This window comes from Zerene cesonia, chromosome Z (assembly GCF_012273895.1).
Source record: "Zerene cesonia ecotype Mississippi chromosome Z, Zerene_cesonia_1.1, whole genome shotgun sequence".
NCBI lineage: Eukaryota > Metazoa > Arthropoda > Insecta > Lepidoptera > Pieridae > Zerene > Zerene cesonia.
Window position 1 is genome coordinate 2,061,146 of NC_052122.1, and position 24,682 is coordinate 2,085,827.

General features: G+C 34.1%; 1 protein-coding gene across 1 annotated transcript; it reads right to left on the reverse strand.

Annotated features, from left to right (window-relative positions):
• Nucleotides 1–679: 679 nt before the first annotated feature.
• LOC119835705 lies at nucleotides 680–23,039 on the reverse strand. The gene is made up of 28 exons (XM_038360681.1): nucleotides 22,835–23,039; nucleotides 22,442–22,584; nucleotides 21,681–21,827; nucleotides 20,751–20,938; nucleotides 20,495–20,568; nucleotides 20,282–20,390; nucleotides 19,860–19,932; nucleotides 19,633–19,743; nucleotides 19,231–19,561; nucleotides 18,649–18,781; nucleotides 17,706–17,847; nucleotides 16,985–17,098; nucleotides 16,281–16,435; nucleotides 13,779–13,864; nucleotides 13,540–13,681; nucleotides 12,573–12,659; nucleotides 11,861–11,945; nucleotides 10,788–10,977; nucleotides 10,254–10,336; nucleotides 8,171–8,350; nucleotides 6,372–6,608; nucleotides 5,333–5,578; nucleotides 4,213–4,316; nucleotides 3,986–4,132; nucleotides 2,831–3,074; nucleotides 2,316–2,423; nucleotides 1,709–1,852; nucleotides 680–868 (listed from the first exon to the last, which is right to left on the reverse strand). The coding sequence occupies exons 2-28, from the start codon at nucleotides 22,568–22,570 to the stop codon at nucleotides 680–682; spliced, it is 3,978 nt and encodes a 1,325-aa protein (XP_038216609.1). The 5' UTR covers nucleotides 22,571–22,584; nucleotides 22,835–23,039.
• Nucleotides 23,040–24,682: the final 1,643 nt, after the last annotated feature.

Below are 24,682 nucleotides of genomic sequence, written 5' to 3' on the forward strand. Positions count from 1 at the left end.
ATGTTTTAAGATCTATATTTATCTATGTATATAAAAATGAAACCCGTTTTCCTTGGTCACAGCATCACGCGTAAATGGCTGGACCGATTTCACTAATTCTTTTTTTGTTGTATTTGTTATTATTAGGAGAAGGTTCTTACGGAAAAAATATTAAGAAAATCTCTCAGAAATATTGAAAAATGTACATTTAATTTTGCATATTTTAAAAAACGCGAGTAACAAATGTCAAATTCATTCACAGCTATAGATTATATTTATATAAGGACTTGAAATAAATGAAAGTGATATAACCGAATACCACGCGGGCGAAGCCGCGGGTGGAATGCTAGTATTATATATATTTCTATTTCGTACAAAAGAATAAAGGAAATTTCTGTAGAAATAATACACGTCTTTATAACAGTTACAACACGTTTATTAAAACTTAAGGTATAATTATCAATTGGAATAAAACAGAAGCAGATACAATAAACTTAGAAATAATAATAAAATAAATTGTTATTAATGGTCAATAAATAATTTGTGCTATATACACAAATACATAAAGCTAATACCTAGTATGAAAACTTAAATCAATCACACTCAATCTAAGACATGTGTGCGTTGATAAGTCCTTATGGTATATCAATAACATTGTAATTATAAGCTTTTATGTTGTAGCGCTTACAATGCATTCACGTCAGTCCTTAGCCAATGTAGTGGCTTTCACATCACTCGAGCTTGGTGTTGCAAGATGGACAAAGGCGTTAGTTGGCCACGCAGCGGGCCTCGCCCTTTCCATGAGACCCATACAAGACGCTGCACTACTTGCGGGCCCGCTGTACGTCCTTGGCCGAGTACTCGTAGATAACGAATGGACGGATATAACCTGATCAATTGTAATGTATACCGCATTAATGCTAATTGAATTAGACAGTACAAACGACGTAATTGTTATTAATGCCTGCTTAGTTAGGGAAAGCGATCAGATATGCCTTAATTATTATTGAAATTAAATTTAAAGGTTTGAGATTTCAGGCAATTATTTCTCAATTCAATGCAAAAACGCAATAGTGTTTTATGTGGTAAACAAAATTGATCAATGAAACAGTTTTTTCAAATGCTCTGAAATCTGAAATATGCATGAATAATTAAACTCTATTATATGAGCTATATTTTCAAGACTCATTAGACGAAATATATAATGAAACTAAGAAATTTTATAACGAGCTCCAGCGCATGGCCAGTTATGAAAGAAAATCCATTAGCGTCAAAACAGTTTCAATTGCGACACTCTGAAATTAATTTTTGTATGTGACTCTAACTGTATACTGGCGCGAATTCGTCCCGCTTGCAATTTTCGCCAACCAACTCGGAAAATACTTCCTCGCTTAAAAGCTACGTATTTGTTTTAAAGTTCCTAGAACAAGAAGCCTGCTTTACGCTTTGAGGTGAAAATCTAACGCTCCCAGTTCAATATAACTCGCCAAACATTCATTTGAATAAAGTATTCGCAACGTATGCATATTCCAATCTCAGAGATATAATTATAAACTAATAATGTCTCATTACGAAAAAAATTGAGCTACGTTTTAAACGATTCATTGCAAAATCATTTACATCTTTTATACCGATCCCGCATACAGAAGCATAACAGTTTTCATGTGTCTGCGTCTAAAGTACACGGAGCATATTACGTTTTGTACTTAAAAATTGATACATTTCGCACCCTAGAATGATGACGTAGCAAAGGGTGGCTCTCAGTCGATGAACCATCACCCTCCATTGTTCGAGTACAATAGCCTTGGGCCATTTTTAAAAACACGAGCATTGCGATTGTCAATACAGCGGCGTAGACGAAAAACTCTGTAGCCTGTAAAAATATAAAGTAGAAAGTAGTAATGGTCCTAGTGTAGTGTAGTGTAACAAGGAATCCCAAACTACTATAAGTTATTTATATTTTACTAATTTATTGGTGCAAAAAGAAAATCTTACGAAGATTGAAATAATCCCAAAGAATCATATTATATATAAACACTAGCGGTCCGCCCCGGCTTCGCCCGTGGTACATATATAGCCTACAGCCTTCCTCAATAAATGTGCTATCTAACACTGAAAATTTTTTTCAAATAATTATTAATTAATAATTCCTGAGTTTTATGAGTTTCAATAGACCAATAGTTCTTGAGATTAGTGCGTTCTAACCAACAAACAAACAAACAAACTCTTCAGCCTCATAATATTAGTATAGATTATTGCATAAACAATCATATTCAAAATGCCTATTTTGCATTTATATAATTACACATAAATCGTTTTTTGGTGTAGGTACTTACTCGTGATTCAAATATCTTAGTTTGTGCCACTAATATAACAATGAGATTTCCGATCGCCACCGACACATACCACGCAGCTATCGTTATGGTTTTCATACTTTTTGGAGCCTATAAATAAGATTACAATTTATTTAATACGTTTGACACAATAATTAATGCATTTTAAGGAACTATAATATGATCTTTCTATACAAAATGAATTGAAATTGAAAACAGTCTTAAATAAGCGATTAAGAAAATATGCATGTAGAAAATATTATGCAGCATTAATATCAAAAAAGCAGCTGTATTTAACTTAAAGGAAAATATAACAAAAACATTCATATTATTTGTATTTTCTGAGAATTCAACGTAGCGAATAACAACTTATGCTTTCGTGGAAATATCGGACAGTTTTTCCAGTAAAATAATGAAACCTTCACTGATACCTTTCAGGGTAATGTAACAAAGTTTCAGATAATTAATTACGGGATAATTAATATATAATTCTTAGAAATATTATTTCTCCAATGAACCTGCGTAAACGAGAACTCCAGACCCGATACAGCGAACATTATCTCCGCGACTGATATCAGGAAGTACTGGGGTACGATCCACGCTAGATGTAGCTCATTGGGAGGGTTGGGGGAATGGAGTACCGCTGTGTCGAGTCGACCCAGCCTCTCTCGCAAACAGAGCACGTACACCCCGCCAGCCCTGAGGTAGCCCTCCCCTGAGCCGGACACTTCGCCGCCTGCGCTGCTAGCTCGCCATCGAAATCTAGAAAATTAAAGGCATATTATATGTATAAAGTAAAATATATATGGAGTCAGTTAGACTTGAATTCCATTCTTCCCGTACATAAAAGTTCTCAGGTTTTCGAGTACATTTTTATTTAAATGAGATTTCGGTTATTGAAATAACTGTATATTAATAGACTAATATACTTTCTTATAACTGGAATTTTAAAAAGTATTTATTATGTAATATTATTTATAATGGTAAATTATATATGATTTATGGTTTTAAGACTTGGAAATTAATAAATACATAATTGTAGTAATAGTAATAAATGACTGGTCCGCTTATTACGAAGCTATGATTTACCTTAAATAAGAGTCCATTCGTGAGTTGTTACAATTAACATTCGATAGTTCTATAAAATGTTAATAATAAAATCTGCAATGCTTTTGACGAAATTTTTCATGCATGAAAGACAAATAAAGAAACATTGACACCGTAGCAACACGTACATAAAATTATAGATTATAAACTAATAATGACACGTTTAAAAAATAAATTGAGCTACGTTTTAAAACTTTCAGGGCAATATCATTTGGAACTTTTATACCTATCCCGCATGTAGAAGTTTAACAGCTTTAGCAACACGTAGGTCTGAACTTAAGAGCCCGCAAAATGTATCAAAGCTTTATGCATCGATAAGGTGTAGACATGAACGGGAGGAGGGCGGTGAAGCACACACAACTACACAACTGCACTCTATAGGTACCTCACACAATATCACTAACGCTATCCAACCTCTCTCTACATCAAGTCTACCCTTTTGTACGACATAGCATTGTGTACAGACCTTTACATCTCTGGAAATTCGAAGCACATATTCATATACCGACAGAAGTATTTTTGAATATAATATCACCGGCTTTGGTACAATTGAATATCGAACTCACCTCCCTGGCTGTAAACACATGTAAGCTGATTCGCCGATGTGGTCGATCGGTGCATTCGATACGTAGTAAATATCGCTCAATTGTTTATCGGTTTCCACAGTTATTGAAACATTTTTATTCGGCCCCGTGTCACCAATGTATACCACCCTTAAATAAAAAGTACGTCATAAAGTAAGCGGCGGCTGACTAATTGAATTTAATTGGTGAAGTCATATGAAATAGCATACTTCAGTTTTGGTTTTCCTGTTAATGACTTCATAAAAGGATTCGGATCCATGAAATAAAAAGAGATCTCATCATCAGAGTTTTGTCCTATGATAATTGGCATAAACTGTAAATAATTTTAAAACATTTAATCTATTTATGGCATGGCAGCATGGGTATAACTTATAAACTTGGAACTTCTTTATAAATTAATAAAAACGTAGTAGGAAAGTTCCGTCTTCCTCATTTGGTATGAATACTACAAGTAATGTTAATGTTGATATATTAAAGAAAATTAATACTATTATGAAAATCTGTGGGAGTCAAGAACGATTCGGCACGCATTGGACCAGCTCGCTTCGGCGAGGGTACCACACCCCTACAGAAGATTGACCAGCTAGTAGCATGCTACTGTATTTCGTTCATGTGTATCCTTTTCCTATGTTCCCAGTCCTTTCTTTTATTCAAATTTTTGAGTGGAGCTGGGTTTTAAAGTGGTTTATATCATGTAATACTGTATTTTGGAATTTATGTAAAATCATTAATGCGTGTGTTCGTTTTTTTTTTTCTTTTTTTAATTTACAGTCGGCAATGGAGTTGGTGGGACGCCTGATGGTAAGCGCTACCACCGCCCATGAACATTTGGAGAGGCATAAGGTCCATTGCAGACCTTACGCCTCTACAATTGGATTGCCGACTTTTTGGGAAGGGATTAAGAAGGAATAAAGAAAAGGACTGGGAAGGGTAAGGAAAAGGATATGGGCCTCCGGCTCCCCCACTCACCGAACAAAACACAGCAGAATGCTATTTCACGCCGGTCTTCTGTGGGGGTGTGGTACTTCCCCGGTGCGAACTGGCCCAATTCGTGCCGAAGCGTGCTCGACTACCACATACAAAATGTTTGATGTTTCTTTTTCTTTCACGAAGCAATGGAGCATATTTATGGTATGATTTAGTATTGGGTTTGGAGATAGAGCGTTGCGACATAAACAGAGATTATATAAACCATACATATTAACATCTGAGAATAAAATATAAAGATGTATAGTAAAAGTACCCCCTAAAAAAAAACTGCTAGTGCAAGGCTATGGACAGTTCTCTCCGCATTGAAATTCTCATCATTATTATATTGAAATCTCTCACCATTCCGCCCACAGTGTTTATTCGCGCAGTAACCAAATGGCGCTTCATGATTCGTCCAGCACATACTACCGTACTGCTGGCCGACGTGAGATAAGTTTGATGCACTAAAGAAGTCATGAGTGCCGTGCCTTGCTCCTCAATGTGCGCTATACCTTCCCCCCTCACACCCACTTCCACGGGACATGACAATGTATTCAATAGCACAAGTCCCGTTTGATCGTGAGATGGGGCTTGTAGAGTGGATCGCTGTTAATTGTAAATGTAATTATACAATTAATTTTAAATTCAAAAATAATAATAATTGTAAATGTAATACATTTAATACATTTACAATTATTATTATTAAGTATATATTTATTTGGAGATAGATGAATCGAGAACAGATAAAACATACAATTTTTTGCTGATTAATTGACGATATACAATCAATTTAAATTTATTAATCTTTAATGTCAATTTTGACACATATATTGTTAATTATATCAAGCAAATACATATATTTAAGGTCGTAACTAAGGAAAATAAGACTCAAGACACAATAAGACGCATTCCTATGAGAATTTATTTTTTGTGTTGATGATAAGGAATATGTTCATTTGCATGGTATTTTATTTTAGAACTAATATTTAGGTTAATGTATACTTACATTGATTTATGCAAATTTACTCGCGATCGTACTTATTATAAATTAATAATATTAAGAGGAAACATCAAACCACCGTAATTAAAAGCTCAAACTAAATATTACGCGAGACTGTCGCACACGTTGTTAAGACTCTTTAAAGTAGAGAATATTTAATATAGATTGTGTTTTAATATTAATAATGTATTATGTAGCAATATTTAGATAATCCAATACAGACAACTTTAATATTCTTCTTTTCTATTTTATTCTATTCTATTCCTATAATCTTAGTACCTTTGTCATGGTCAACCGACTTATATTCATAATTAATCATCAAAGCGAAGGTATGCACCTATGACAGGAATATCTTACGTCAATCGTGGTCGAATATCTTATCGTACATAAATCGCATACCTCAATCCCGATCTGCAGGATACCAGCGGAAACAAACGCCATTGCTGCAAGAATTCCGCCTATAAACATCTTATGCAGTGGCGGAAGGTCAGGTAGCACTGGCCAGGCGCCTCCCGGACAGACTGGTATCATAAGGAGCACCATCGCCGGATTCATTACTTGCAGCTGGTCTGGCATCAACGTCACACCGAATATTTCACTCCGCAGCCTCGAAGCTTGGAAGGTCCATCGAGATCCCTAAAACGTCGATGGTTAACGACAGCATTCAAATATAAAGCCTTCTTGGCTTAAAAACGTCTAACGATCAATGCAAAACAGGGAGTAAGTTTCACACATTTTAATCGGTTCCATTTACGGATGCGCTAAAAAAAGAAACTAGCATTCATCAGGAAAGCAATAATAGACGTGAAGATCAACCGTATACAGGCCGTAAACCGTTTTAGACTATTAAAAATTTAACGAAATCTTACCAACGTATATCTATGTAAATATACGTTTTCTTTAAGTAAAATTTTCTGTCAACCGAATGATATGTAGGAACATTCTCTTAAATGGGAGTAAACCACCCCCTAGCCACGTATTGTATAAATGAATACCGCATTTAGAAATTCATTTAAATCAAATTTGCACTTCAGCATCATACGTACCGATTCTACTTTCCGCATCGTTTGGTTTTTCTCATTTTTGTATTAGCTGAGCATTGATTTCACACTTAAAACTTTAAAGGACTAATAATTCGCATTATTACTCATTTTCAATGAATACAGATCTTGGAATGGATGGATGTAATATTTGTTTTAACTGGAATTGGATTTCCTATTCCTACAATTCTATATTTCGCAGAACCATAGCATATATATATATATATATATATATATATATATATATATATATATATATATATATATATATATATATATATATATATATATATATATATACTTAGATAGTTATTTGATGTATAATTGAAAAAATACGCCCAGTGAAATTAGAGCAGATGCTACCAAAGAAGTTTCCATATGAACATCATATCAGTGTGAGGGAGATAACTGGTTTATTTTGAGTTGTGATAGCTTATTAAAGTTGCATATGAACGCGTTGTTTTCTGAAGCCAACTAATCGAATACTGATTATAAAATACACAACATTATATGACATTCCTCCCACGTCTTTACCTACATAGCCAAAGGAAAATATGCATAGATAGTCCCGGCTTTTTCCCCGCAAAGTTGCCGATCCAGTGATATTAAAACTATATCCTATGTCATGTCACTCATATGTGTATGATACTTCATACAAATTGGTTCGGTGGTTTAGGCGTGAAAAAGACACAAACAGACAGACAGAATTACTTTCGAATTTAAGCCTGCACGCTTTTGTAGCATAATGTCGAGATCGAGATAAATTTTTGAGGCCACAGAAAAAATGATCACAAAGGACAACATTTCGCGACTTGCCTTCAATGAAGACAAAGCACAAATGACAGACAAAATTTGCAAATAGTGCGTATACTATTCCACGCGCTTGCCAGCTCATTCCACCCATTCCATTAAGTCCATCGTCAATCCTTTCCTGTCCCTTAGACATTCAAGATCGGTTGCCCGTTCTTACATAAAAAAATATTATAATCACGTACCTGATCATAAATTAGGTACTCACATATGAATCTACGCCTACTTGCTTCCATCTCAAAAAGATTTAATAAAAAGCAATTGGTGGAACAATACAAATCATATTTACATCATAAGGATTGTCCTTTGTTCCTTTTTGAAATCTAAAACAATAAAAAATAGACAAACCTGCTGATCAAAAAGGGACCAAAATATCGGGACCGGGAGGTAGAGGTACAGTATGGAGCATACGACTTTCATATCAGACACCAGTTTATCTCCGTATTTATGAATGGCGTAATCAAGCCAATGGTGACATGGCGGACCATCCACATTGATATCATGCCGTATCCTTTTTTTGAAAGCGTACTAAAAATACATAAAGTTAACATTAGTTTTGATACTATTTATGTTCAAAATTCATCGACCAATCTTGTCACGATACAATATTTAATTCCTTTCCATATCCATATCATATAGATTACCACACGATCATGTACATAGTAATAAAGTAACTACGTAATGCTTAAATGTTTGTAAGAATGTCAAATTCTCATTAAAATACCATCAAAAACTTTCAAGAGCGCAGGGCAGCAACAAATGGGGTGTTGGAGAACATAAATAAATAATTAATCAGTTACAATAAGGAGATTAATACAACAAGTGAAGTAACAATCCCCGCAAGATGGCCACATTACTAGAAGGATCTAAGTATCTGGTAAGAGGATTATTTGCCCAGAGAGCAAATAGAGGATGTATATATTAGCGATCTGTTATGTACACCTTTCATAAACTCCACTCACCCTTGCTCATACTTTCTACGTCGAAGAATATACGAATGCCATTTTATAATTTTATGATATTAATATTCATTGTTGATTTGGATTAATTAATGAAATATCAATTAATTTGACTAGTTACCAGTATGGAAATTGCCTTTTACTAGGGGATTCCCGAGAGTTCTCGTAGGTACGTGTTTAATTTTTTTTTCTTAGTATTAAATGATTATACTAACTGCCGTAGCGTAATATTGCCTATAATTTCGACATCGTTTATAGTATCTTATGATAGAATAAAATTAGTTTGCGGCGTAGCAACCCATTTCGGTGAAACCCTATTTGCCACGCGTACGTCGCGGGTGATTGATTTCCGCGGATGAACTGTCTCCCCAATTTCACCAATATTAACAGGTATTTAAATGGAATAAACTTTCTACTACACCCTGGTGAATTAATTGATATAAGAACGGCGACTGTGGCTTATTTATTCAACACAATTTTCGCACAACACAATTTTATTCAACACAACACAATTCAAAAAAGTTCAAGTAGGTACTATAAAATATTGTTATTTCTAGATAAAGACTGGTTTAAATATTATTCTATTTTTCAAGAAAAATTAGTCACAAAAAGGTATTTTTGTAGACTTGATACTACAAGATTCAATAGAACCTTTGATTATCTTAAATTGTTACAATGTGATAATAAAATATGATTGAGCACCTCTCATCCCCAATCAAATGACAAATGCGATGTGTCAAACATTATAACGTATATTCGGGTCATTTGTATGCCTACTCAATGATTTATATCGTCGTATGGTGCATGTAAGACCCATATATTTGTATGCAGAAAACAAATTAAAATCAAATTTCGATTGAGTGAAATTAAACCAAAGTAGGTTCAACTTCGTTCAACAAGTTCAGCATAATTTTCAATATTCCTCTTAATTTTTTCTATTTGGGAAGGCATCAAAAGTACTTTTTAAATACATGTAAGTTTTATATAATTAAAAACTGAAAGAATGAGTTGGTGTGAAAAAAAATTGAATACCGAAGCTCAAATTTATTATGTGGTAGTCGAACACGCTTCGGCACGAATTGGGCCAGCTCGCACCTGGGAAGTACCACACCCCCACAGAAGACCGGCGTGAAATAGCATTCTGCTGTGTTTCGTTCGGTAAGTGGGGGAGCCGGAGGCCCATATCCTTTTCCTTCCCTTATCCAATCCTTTCCTTTATCCTAAGAAAGGATTCTTAATCCCTTCCCAATTGAAAGTCGGCAATCCATTTGTAGAGGAGTAAGGTCTGCAATCGACCTTACGCCTCTACAAATGTCCATGGGCGGTGGTAGCGTTTACCATCAGGCGTCCCACCAGATCCATTGCCGACTGTCACAAAAAAAAATAAAAATAAAAAAATAAAATAAAATCATGTACTTTTCGTTTCATCTAAATTATTTCTTAATAACAAAACTGAAAACTGAGCTACTAACCCAAGCACACGCCACAAACTTGAGAGTGATAGTGTCACGTGGCTTTTTTATTCTGTACCATGGTTTTCCCGCAATAAAAGTCACTGTAAAAACATTTTATTGTACTCATACAATTGATAACATAGCGCAATTTAATGTTTCCTTACTTCCATAACCATAAGGGCTTCAATTAAAATTATAAATGTAAAATTTATATTTATATCACTTAACTTCGCCCGTGGTACATATACATGTATAGGGTAAATAGCCTATAGCCTTCTTCAATAAATTTATTGTTTAACACTGAAATAATTTTTCAAATAGAACCAGTAGTTCCTGAGATTAGCGCGTTCAACCAAACAAACAAATAAAACCGTTTCGCAATATTAGTATAGATGTAAATGTCTTAAAATTAATAGCGAAACAGTTCCATCCGCTGTCGTATTATTACCAAATAAAATATTTTGTAAATACATAATGTTCTCATCTAAATAGTGTTCAATCAATACGCTCTAACGCGTCAGGCTCACATGTCGATGTAACTAATATTCGTACCAATAGAAATTAGAACAAGGAGCGAAGGAAAGCCGAATCCAAGCGCGTAACAGGTATCGTCGCCGAAACACATGACGCTGCGGCGTAGGGTCGGTGTAACTATGGTGCCCATGAAACCACCCAGGTTCACCGTACAGTAGAACGTGGAGAAGAAACGCTGCAGACGCTGGTTTTCTTCGGGCAAACGGAACTAGAAGTAAGTATAGCATAAGATCACATTATTAGTTAAATTAGCATAATAGACCAGTGACAAGTGAAATGTAGGTACTAATATAAGTTATCGCATGAATACTACAATACTAACATCTACCCGTGACACCACCCGTGAAAGGGCACAATGGAAGATTGTGAAGTTTAGTTGGTCATATATTCAGCACCACCAGCTCATTGCCAGCTGGAGCATAGCCGGAGTCCGCTATATCCCAGTACTAATTTTAATCCATATATATTCTATATCGCGGAAAGATTGTTAGGCTATGGCCAAGAATTTACTTTTTCCAAACATGCGTCAGGTGCAGCTTGTGAGTCTGTTCACTATTGAACGATTGCACATCTATAGAATATAATCTAAATAAATAATTATACGTCAAATTGCAAGTAATATTTTAATGGATCACAAATTTTCGACAGGTTCATATTTAATTAATATATATTTATATCTGTATTTATCAGATATGCAATCGTACATACCAGTATATTTGGTTCATTATTTAATTTTATATGGAAAATGAAAATTGTAAATACCAAACATAATTAACTTTCGGGAAGAATAATATTTATGGACTCTGAGCTCTCCTACTCATGTTTTCATTACTGTAAATATATTGGGTATAGAATATATGTATTGGTGAATCCGTGTGTGGAGGCTCATACAGATGCACGTCTATACCAGAATATTTTCATAAAATTAGAAGGATTTGCTGTTAGCAGAATTCTAAACTTTCGTTTATATTATAAACACATCGTCGAATACATCCGGCTTATTCCAACAAGCAAGCTTCATCCTGCATAGCTTTTATCCTTGTTAACGAAGATCAAACGAAGCTTACAGCGAAGATAAGCAGTTAAATTACCTGATCTCCACCAAATGCCGCTACACACGGCTTAATGCCGCCTGTTCCAGTAGCAATCAATGCTAAGCCGATCATTGATGTAGTTCTGAAAATTAAAGTGAACCGTGAAACCTTAGCAAACATGCAGATAATCCTATTACGGTCTTCAATAGATCTGATCTAGAGCGTGCAATCTGGGCATTCGATTGCTGCTATTCTGTTGTGGATGACAATCCAAACATAGGTTCTAAACGTATAGCTACATATAGCTAGGAAACTCAGTTGGTTGCTAAGGTAATCTAGCTAACGAATGATATGAAGATGTATTTAGTTTTTCAAGAGTCATTCCTATTTTTATAATGTAAAATACTGAAAAGTTTTAGCATAAAGCATTTTTAGTACGATAAATAAAACTAAAAAGCTACTTAAGCTTTAACATGTAAAAAAGGTGTGTGTGCGATTCACACATGATAGAAGTGAAACTTCAATAAATCGTCAAAAGAATGAATAAAATAGTATGTATATTTCTGTCTCATTCTTTGCCGGCTTCATTCTACACATTTTTGTATTTCTGTCTCTTACCTGTCGTTTTTCCGTTGCATCAGGTTTGAAATCACAACGATTCTAAAGAAGTTTCACTTCAATAATATGAAATGAACTAAATAAAATTTATTATAGATGACTCGGATCAAAGTTAATCTGAAATAGATAATAGAGCTATAATGACACTCACGTGGGTGGCAGCATGAGAGGAGGTATCGCAGAACAACACGTCAATATTGTTCCGAAGAGGTATATAATGGAGAAATACAATATAACTCTGAAACAATATATGTGACAACGTATGTAGATATTGATATAGTGTTTTACGCGTATCATAAAATGTGTTTATTGTCTCAAAAATGTACACAAAAGCATGTGTTTCTTAAATTGATTTTCAGATAGTTGCAGCATGGCAGATACTTACCTGTCTAATTTGTACTACACCGTACGGCGCCCGAAGATACAAAAGTAAATCAAAATATTTTACCTTTGTATATGTACCTTTAGCATTTAGAATAGTGAAGGGGTACTTTGCAGAGTGCTTTTTTATTGGCTGCACAAAATAAAAAGTGGGAAGCTTTTTCTAGTTAATTAAAGTAAATAGTAAGTTGGTAGCAGTGTCGGTTCTGCAGAAGAGCGGGTGGAGCGGTTGCTAGGCGGTTGCTAGGTGTCGAATCGTTAAAGACGTCATAACGCTTGTCGCAAAAGATTATAGTTGCTTGGTTAAACACGATGCTTTTGTATTCATAGATGTTCATCATGTTGGTATTATTGTAGCAAAAGTCATAAAATTGGACTAGTAATGAGATAACTACTATAAATAAAGGTTAAAAAATACGTTTAACTTAAGAGTTAATTAAACGAAAATTATATATAATTGCCTCGATCAAACGGTGTCAGAACTTTCGCCTACTTTATTGCGAGCTACGAAGGACGATGGTAGGTAGGTATTATTGCAACCTATTACCACACCTTATTATTATTTGTAGCCTAATAACTCAAAATATGTATATCATTACTCATAACAAAACTAAAACAGTCAGTTACATTACTTGTAATAGCAGTTCTTAAGCTTCGTAATCATGATAGAAAACAAAACGAAAAAACACTAGACATATAACATTCATTTACAAGTTCAACATATTTACTTTACTTACTTATATCTTCCAATAAAATTATCAGCTAATATCGCTCCCACCAGAGGCATCGTATAGCACATCATTATAAAAATGTGATATACAACAGTGGCGGCATTTTCATGAAGGCACAGGACGTTTCGTAAGTATAAGGATAATATAGCTGATGAACGACAAATTGTGAGTAAAAATAATTTGTTTATTTGTATTTACGCACATAATTCATTACAATTTATTACATACCCACATATCGTACTTACTTCGTAGGCCGCAAAATGAGAATCTTTCACAAAATTCCGTTGCTATAATACAAAATATCGATGTAGGATTGCTATGAAACATTGTGCTATTGTGTTGTGTATACTATGCTGGAATATATTTTTAAAATGAATTACTTTTAATGTATGTAGTGAGTTATATTGATTTGTATATTATGAAAGCGTTGTTTGAAAGCTATTATGACCATAATAGGACTGAAGAAGTCACAACCATGTCAAGACAGTACAGATTATTATTGACAATTTAACTTATGTCTATAGTTAGTAACGATTCACTATAATCCGCTCTTATATCAGAGGCAAGGATATATATAGTACGTAAATACTAACTGTTCGTACTCTACCGTCTACAGTAGCGCTATCGTAGATATAAACAAACCATCGCAATACCTACTTATAACTCTCTATTTAGTGCGGCGAAGGAGAGAGCAACTCGATGCGCTATAATTACATCCTCGTATTCATAGAAATAAATAATTAATTTACATTAAGGCGTCTGTTTATACTAGATTAGGGAAATCGAATGAGATTTCGGCAATCGACTTTTCAAAGGATGCAGTATGTTACCAAGATTTTCATGGGTTAAATGAAATTCAATATTTAAGTGTTGTCCAGTGAAGCTGAGAGTTAATTATTCTTTATTGTATAGATCTTCATTAATTAATATATTATAATTTATTAACGCTCGGTGCCATTTCGTATAAGATTATCTAGAGTCTTAAACAGAAGTGTACAAACTTACAACACGAAAAAGAAAATACGATTCTAATAATATTAGGACTTCGTTATTACAAACAAATTGCCCTATTGGGCAATAAAACGACGAAAGAGGTTTTTTCAAACCAACTTGTCACTCGTCGTCATTGTATTTCAATAAAAATTCCCTGTATTTCCAATTATACCAAATTTTTCACACGTTACGTGATGATGTTCAGTTCATCTTGTTATTATAAAACGTGTCAGGTATTCTACAATCGAAGGAGGTTTAGGACGAATAAAAAACTAAAATAATGGAGTTTTCTTTATTTCATACTTTTTCACAATGAGACTTTCTTTTACATGTTTTTAATATTTTAACCCGGTTCACGTTTAGATATTTCATAAAACATCTATGATAGACATAAAACACATTGAGATCTGTACTATAATCATTAACTTTGATGACTTACTTTGAGATATTAAATATTATGCTATGAAAACCTCATGTAATAATAGAAAATAGGGTTACATTTTGGTTTACAGGCCACGGCGAATATCTAGATCGTTGAATGAAAACACGTGGAGAAAATTGGAAGAAAAAGGACAATGGCATGCAGCTTGTTTACAAATACGATATTCTCAGAAATGATCTAGTCATTTGCCAGTTAGTTACAATACTTATTAGTCGATAAACAGTTCATGTAAAGTTGAGGTAAAGGGTAAAAACGCTACGGATATTTCTATTTACAACTTTCTATATGTTGTGTAGAATAAATAGATTATTACCGACTAAAAAGCAGTCACGTAAATTCATTTTCGTAAATTCTCAAATAAAATCTGAATTTTAACATGCAAACGATTTAAAAATTTTAGTAATTTAAAAAAAAGTAACCTTAAATTTAAATATACAGAATACTTCATATTTCTAAGTTTTTTTCAGTAATACGTAGATAATAGACATCAAGAGCTCGAATCTAAAAATATATTTTGTGTACTAGACATTTAAACTACTATCACAAACAGATATTATCTTTATTATGATCATATTATATTTTAAGTTCATATTTTAAATACAACGTTTAATACGATGAGAAATATTGTCTACATCATATATTAAGATATATATCATATATATATGTACTGTGTAAAGATAAACAAATGATACTTGATGAAAATAACAAGGATCAAAAGAATAAAAAATAAAAAAAGGCACACAGCTTAATAAGTAGAAAAAGTATCGATAGACTAACGTGCTTTGCACAGTTGAGGAACAATTCAAAATCCAAAACAGGAGTTACTTATAAGGCCTAATATACAATATCAAGTTATTATACAAAAAGAAACATAGATAGATAGGTTCCATATATGTAAAGATTATTTAGAACATCAAGATATTCTAATATTAACGTAACACCAAAAGTAGTTTTTATAACCACAGCGTGAAGTGTGAAGTGTAAAATTCACCCGTGGACAACCTGAAAAAACAAAATCAATTAAAATTCTCAAACATTAACTATTATTTCTTTTTTTTTTTGAATATTTTATTATTTATTTTTAAGTTTCTATCGTGCGTGGTTTCCAAAGCCGTGAAAGCGTCACCAAGTCTTACAAATGTATCTATAGTCGTGCGCGGAAACTGCCAGCGATACTCAACACATAGTAAGCCACCAAAGCCGTAAATGCGTCACAAAGTCTTACAAAGTAGTCGTATCTAGTTGTGCGTCACCAAGCCTGTTTTCCCTTATACTCACACACTACCGCAGTGTACGCAGACCAGTCGTCTACTCGTTGTCGTCGAAGAACGGCTGCAGCGTGCGAAGGAACTCGAGCAGGAACTGCCGGTTGACCTGCCGCTGCTGCTGGTAGCCGTAGCGGTTGATGTTGTTCTCGGTGGGCGGCACCGGGTCCGCGCTCAGGTACGCCGGCACCTCTGGCACCGCCTGCGATGTTAACCGACTTCATGAAAGGAGGCTTGAATCCAAATGTATCAACCGACTTCGCGTTTTTTTTTTCTTGTCGTATTTATTTCACTTTTTTGGGTTGGCATACAAAAAGACCTTAATTAAAATATCTTAAAACAATACCAGCACAGAAGGCCTTATCACAAAAGAGTGATCTTTACCAGGCAACCCACCGTATGAAGAAATAGTATAAAGCAAGAAGTAGGTGGATGACAAGAAGTTAATGCCGAAAAAAGAGAGGTGAGTTGAATTTTTTGGCTGTGTCTACCCAATGACTTCACTGACTGAATGACTAGTCCATTAAAACAGAAATTCCTTCGCATGTCTCATTAGCTGGATTTTGAGGAGAAATGTGGTAAAATAAGGATTAGTATAATATAAAATTCTGTACTGCAAAATTTAGCCGCCAAAAGTAATTAAATCCATAATTTAATTTATATTAATAATCCTTGCCTCTGATATAAATTAAGCAATCTGTAGAAAAAAAAAAAAATTCGAGAATATAAAGTGTTAGTAGTTAATACTTACGCCATCAACGAGCAATTCTGACATCGGTGTGATAACGCATAGGTGCCTCACGACCTCGACTGGCCACTTCTGGAGTACCGATAACTGTTTCTGTACCTCTTTCAACGCTATAGTCTGAAAAATTGTCATATTTTATAACACACGCCATCTCCATAATATGATTCGGCATTCCCTCAATCAAACCAAATGTTATTAGCTTTAAGCATGTTATTCGCATCCATGGAGAAATTGATCAAGCCTTATTGCAATAAACAAGACACAAGCCTCAAAAACTTCAAATTTCAATTGTCAACCTTTTTAATATTTATATCAAACTCGTTATTTTTATATTTGTGAGAAACTAGAGCTTATTCTTAACCTGCATGACAAATTCTGTAAACATAAATTAATTAAAGTATAATAGTAAGCTGATATAGAAGGGCCATTAATCTTCTATGAATGTAAATGCATAGTAATAAAAATCAATCTTGTTTAAAAAACAAATTGTAACAAAAACAAATATAAAGAAAACCTTTTTAGTTTTATAAATTTACTAATAAATAATTAATTTACGTAAATAATGATAAAAATTAAAAACAAAAAAAAACACTAATTACAGTATTAAATTTTAATTAAAACTCAGTGTAAAAAAACTTAAAAAAAAAGAAGTAATGGCCCAACTATAACCCGTGCGCCCCGAAGCGGTACTTACCTTGAAGCTCAGTACGCAAAACATACACACCTGTTCCCTCACATCAGTATCATACTTAATAGATAGTTCTGTGGCATTCTTTAGCAGCCATTCCATTACAGGTGGTTCCCGCCAGCGGGACCAAGTGAACTTTGCGTATAATGACATTAGGTCTTGTAGTGATTTTGGCGTACTAGATAAAAAAAACAACAAATTATTAAAGTTGGTAATCATAAAAAAGTCACAGCCTCTTTTGTAGTCTAAAACAACGTATCCTTTACGACAAATTATTACAATCTATTCATGTAGTATTCATGTAAATGTGATCTCTGTACTGGATAATATTTTTGTAACCGTAACACTTAGGTACTGTGATGTATTTATTGGATGATAAAGAGAGGAAGAATATTTCCAATGTATGTATTGTGCAGGATATTACGCCTCTGTTGACTATTGATGGCAGTATTTAAGAAATATATAATGTAAATGTAATAATCACAATCCAAACTATATACATAATGTATGATACCTGCATATCGTGTGAAATATATTTTTTATGTCATAGCGGACAACTGAGCCGGTGGTTCGCCTGATGGTAAGCGATCACCACCGGCATGAACTTTCGAAGAGTGTGTTGCCTACTTTAAGGGGTAAGGGATATGGAAAGGATTGACGACTGTAAAGAAGGTATTAACGGGGATGGATGAGGAAAAGGAAACGGGCTTCTGGCTCCCCCATTCACTGTACGAAACACAATAGCAAGCTACTATTTCAAGCCAGCCTTCCGTGGGGGTATGGTACTTCCCCGGTATTTTTTCTTCATGGCTTCAATTGGCTTCATGTATTTCTCGATAACTGCTATCTTTTTTGTTTAAGCTGTTGGCCCTCCAAGTGAAAAAATAAATATAGCAAATACTACATCATTAAATATTGCAAGACTACCGTAGGCTCTTTTGAATGTCTACTGCACTTAATTATGCATAGAACATCTTACTTCTGTGCTGCAAAGCCATTAAACAAATAGCTGTTCTTTAGCTGCGCGGACAGACTTTGGTTGCTGCACTGCAGGATCTTCATCAAAACGAAGGGGAACTTCAACATACAATCCTTCAATATTTTGTTCGCTTCTTCAATATCGACTGGAAAATAAACATTTTTATGCAATTATTTTTAGTGATCATTGACTATTGACAGTTCTGGCTACAAAAAAGCCTTCCATGTAAGGATAGCATCAGTGCATTCGAATTAAAACCGCAATAATTATATTTTACAACGAACTAATATTTTGTCTCTTCTTTAAGCCTAAACCATTTCTATTGAAATTTGGATTTTTGCCTGAACCCTCATAGGCTTGTGTCCCAGCAGTGGGAACATATAGGGGCTGATGATGATGATGATGTTGATCTTGAGATCCGAAAAGACATGCGGTAATTTTCATCCCGGAAATACTACGGGAAGGGAACTATGCGGAAAATTTGTCTATCTCTTCCTTTCACTATGCAAGCGAAGCTGCGGTCAGAAAGTAAGTTATATATAATATAATTATGACGTTGTATTATCAAATTTTATTCACCACTTAACTTACACTCTTTATTCTTTGACTTAGACAGGTGGAAGCAGCACATGGCTCGGGAGAACTGCAGGTTGAACAGATACTCCCCCTCCCTAGTGGTGTTCCAATACTCCACTGCCTCGTTCAACCACTTGTGCTCCCGGGCTCGCAACGCTAACGTATCTATTATGAAGATCACCGCCAAGGGATCGCTGGGATCCAAATTCAGAAGAGCTTTGGCTATCTCCAGAGCGGTTCGGTGACAGGCTCTGTTCGTTAACAGATGTAGATATTTCAGCAGGGCGACGTGGAACGGACGATTCTCTATGTATTTGTACTCTAGACGACATCGTCTCTGAAATATAGATTATGATTAGCGTATTTTTATATCCAAAGTTTATACTGAAGAAGTACGATTCAACTTACACCAGTGAGAGTGAAGCAGGGGTGGGCAACATACTGCAAGTATGCGATGCATTGCTCGATTATATCATTCGCCAAATTGTAATTCTCCATGCGGAAGAAAATATCAGCCGACTGTAAAATGGATACAAATTTTACCTTATGTATTATATGTGTATACTCATGCATTAATAAAATACGTACAATATCAATTATAGTAATAATTTAAAGTTTCCAAGTATCTAACTTACCTCCAAAAGAGCTTCAACATGCATGGTTTTCAATAAATCCTCTAATGGAGGCATTACACCAGCAGCCCTCAAACTGTTAAAATTGTAATCACGTTTAATCAATGCATTGAGATTTTCTTAAAATAAATAAAAGAATAATAATTTGACTGGGTGTGATTGGGCTATAAATTTGATTATTCCAATTGCTAGCTATGAACGAGGCTTTTTAAGGATAAATATACTATAAACAGTTAACTACTAAATAGTAGAATAGTAAATAGTAGAATAGTAAATAGTAGAATTTGATCTAAGGAAGCCACTCATATTATTAAGCATTGTAAGATTATTATCAAACTAAAACTCCCAGCATGTAGCCCAAGTAAAGCAATAGTTCTAATATGAGAGATATTATTCTTATTTCATTGTATAAAATGAAAGCTAACCCTGCAACATTATCCAAGAATGTTTGATACATCTTCCTGTATTCCTTGTTATGATCAAACGTGAAGTAGGTAATATCGCTTTCGCGGTTCTTTATCGACATGGAAAGGCCTGTGGGAAGATTTTAAACAATTAAAGTAACAAATACATAATGAGTATTATCCCAATTTACTTGAAAAACGAAGAGATAATTATAAAGAAAAGAGCTTACTTACCCAATTTATTGAAAGTGTAGGCCTTGGGAATGACAATATTTTTCTGGTGTTTAACATTATGCTGCCGCTGACGCCTGCAAGAAATTTTAGCTGTGAAATGTATCTAGAAGAATTCCTGTAATACCCTTTATAAATATAATAACTATTAAATGTATATCATTATTAATGTTAGGCCATATAATTACATCAGTTGTTGAGTAATAAGCAAATGTATGATAATTTTATAGTTAAAGGTACACAGGGAATCACAACACACCGTCTTTCTTCCTCCTCTGATTCCGGACCAAATATTCTGCGCAGTTCATTATTAGCATCAAGATGTTTCTGCTGAACGGCAAATAGTGTAGCTTCGGGGTTAACTTTCTTTACAGGTATCTGTACAACTGGTATCGGTTCCCCAAGCAATGCATTTACCTCTCGAACTGATCTATCAATTTCATCCATCTAGAACAACAAAATTTTCAGATTCCAAATGGTTGATTAATGGTATATTACAAGTACGATCTCGGATTACTTGATTTTAAAATCAAGAACTTTGTAGGAAACGAAAGTAAATAAAAAAGAAATAAAGACACTCTACGCCAATATAAAATCAATAATATGAACAATGTTCAATGATTATGCCGATTTGAGGTAAAACTACTATAAAACTGGCAAAAATATATTGATGAAACAGATGTGGCTAAATATGTTTAAATAACTATTAAAAAATACATTCAATATATGTATACTTTACTAGAACTTGACTATTTGTACCTTATCACCTAAAGGTTAAATTTTTCTATAAATGTCATTTCTAAATGTAACAATACTAATTCTCATATCTAACTAGACTTCTAAAAACGATATATTGTACTTCTGTATTACGTGATACTCCAAAGAAAATAAAAGCCACCATGTTTTTTTTTCTTGATATTCATGGTTTGTGTTAGATTTGTGGTTGGGACGTTGGTAAATTTATTTGAAAAGTGTAATAAATAACTAACCTAAAACAATTTCTTCCAATTGTTACTTAATAATATACTTAAATAGTAAATAGGGAATTTTCAAATTACAGAAATGGGGTCTTATGACCTCCTCAATGTATTGATGAGCTGTTACCAAAAATAACAACAAAATGATATAATATAAGTCCAAAATAAAACAGTCCAACAATGTTTGCTGCGAAATCAGTGCAAATATTTACATCAAATGTATTTGTAGCTGCTTTCCCCTTCCTCTTTTTCCTGTTGTTCTTCTTCTTCTTTTTTTCTTGCTGAAGATGCTCAACTTCAACTTCTTCTTGCTTACTGTCTGGTTCTACTTCTGGTTCTGATGTGGAATTGACTTCCAACTGGCAAAAAATATCAAACCACATGTTTGAAATTCTTTTGTACGTATGATATAAATAATATAATTTTTTTGCATAATTTATATATTCGCCAAGCCACATATCATTATAATAATAAGAGAACATTTTATTTGAAAAACAGATCAACCCAATAGCAATATGCATAATACTCTTAAAACTAACACAAACTTTTAAATTTGCTTTTGCTTATAAGATAATTCATGTAATACTAAATAATGCATCAAATTCTATTAAATGCAGTGCATATTTTTATAGCAAACCTACTTATATTTAAAAATTATAGAGGTTACATTTTCAGTTAGTTAGTAACAATTAAACACTACATCTGAACCAAGTAACAAATATACATGGCATAAAGAGTTTGTAACTTTTTCAAATGTGTTCTTTTATGATTCATCATTTTCTTTTATTAATCCGGAGAAGCCGCAACAAATAGCAAACAAATGAATCTTACTTTGAAATATAACTGCCACATGTGATAGATGCGGTTCAAGTTATATTCATATAAATTTTATACATTAGGCACTGTTTATAAAATTTTTATGAATAAAATTTGAACAATGCTTAAAAATAATAGAGGTGAAACCTAAACTCACAACTGCATAAGCCGCACTGGAAGATTCCTTTCTTGTATATAGTGGTACGAAATCATCATCAGAGTTTTCATCATCAGGTGGTGGAAGAGTTGTTGTCCCAAAGAGTTTTCTCATGTTGCGAGTAGACATTCTGCAGAATTTAACTGTTCTTTTCGTTAACGGAAGAAAAACGGACTTGTCCGATGTACTGATTTATTTTACGAAACAGACTTAGTACCCGCAATGTAATTCTTAATTTCTAAATTATTATCTATGACTCGTGTTGCACTCACTAATTTAATCTGTTAATGCATGAAGGATATAAATAAAAATATACCTTTTGTTATATTGGTATTTCAATGTTATATGCCTTAAAATATATATTATAAAACATGGAATTTCAAATAAGCTTACTTGACTGCTGCTGCTTTCTAGTAATTTGACCAGTAGTAACGATACTTGAAATTGGGTTATTCACAGATTCACATAATCAATTAAAAATATCCCTAATGATCAAATACAGAATATAATTTATATGAGCAGATTAATAAAACCAAGAATTCCGAAACAGTTTTTATTGAACACCAACTCGGGATCAATAATGTACCTAATGTCAAGTGTCAACGTCAGTACCCAATTTATTTACGGTTTACGCATGTGTCCCAGTCTTAGTCCCACATGAGTTCCACCCATGTAATACCAGACTATCCCCACCCCCTGTGTATGTAATAATCTGCTTTACTACTTATTAATAATTATTTCATACTTCAGTTGGTAATTTAAGTAAACAATACTACTTTCAATTATCATTTTTAATTCGATTAAGTAATTGTGGGAGTTGAACATGCGTCGACATGAAATAGGCCACTATTAATAGGCTACTACACGTCGATCTTCTACACTCGATCGATGTATTGATCGACGTATGTAAATGATCGATGTATGTAAAAGTGTTTCATACGGTGAATTCGTTGTGTGGTAGACCCGTGTACTTTTCCCGGCCTCTCCTAGTCTTGTCCCATATTCCCCTCATTAATTCTCACCATATTCTATGGAAACCTAGGCGATCCAAGGCAAGAAAAAGAGCTCCTTTACCAAACATGACTTAGGTAGTTATAAGATTATTAATTATAAAAAAGTAAAAAAAAAACAGAATATATTTCCTCTAATTTTTTTTTTGTTACCATCGACAATGGCAGCTCCATTCCCACTGGGTCGCCAGTAAGCGCTACTTATTGTACTTAAAATTTGTTTAAATTATATTTGTTTATATTATGTTGTATGTAAAATTGTAAAATGTAACTGCATAAAAAATCTGTCTGAGATTGAATAGACCAACGAGCGTCATTACTTCTATAGTTGTTTGCTCGTTGTGTGTGCGTGACAACAAGTCGCTGCCCGAACGCACATGCATGTGTGTGCATAAAGTCCTCTAATTTTCTCAAGCATCTAAAAATTCACTTGCAGTATTGCACAGTGCAAAGTCTAATTAATGGGGAGTCTAACGTATTTGGCAAATATACAGTATAGCCAACCGTTATCCCATTCGCCAATCGCGTGGTTGCTTGCCGGCGCGACTCAAAGGTAGGCTACCGCATGCGCGTCGTTTGATGTTACAGCTCTGTAGTCCGCGTTCAACCCTCGTAACAATGTAGTGCACTGCGCATACGCTAGCTACCACGTGTATCCGCGTGCGTCTTATTGTTGTACTCACTGTTTTATTGTGCCAATTGTCTCTCCATGCTGTGCCACGTGCTCTCACAATAAAGAGTGATCAACGACTCTCTCTTTTCTTTGTCAGACGCTCGAACCCTTTCATAAGTGCATCCAACGTGCATGTACCTACCATATATGCACCTAAATCATGCACCATAATATGTGGCGCCCTATTTGGTACATCATAAAGTATTATAACACCTATAGCTAAATCTAATATATAAAATTCTCGTGTCACAGTTTTCGTTGCCGTACTCCTCCGAAACGGCTTGACCGATTCTTATGAAATTTTGTGTGCATATCGGTTATGTTTGAGAATCGGCTAACATCTATTTTTCATACCTCTAAATGATCAGAGTAGGGCAGAACAGCGTTTGCCGGGTGCAGCTAGTAATCTACAAAATATTTAAAAACCACCGCCACAAAACTGGTCCCTGTAGACGCGATCTGAAGTGTTAAAGAAATGTCGCTTCCTTGTATGCTGAGTATATTAAATTTATATATTTTACGCTAAAGTATTAAAAATATAAATAACAAGTATTATAA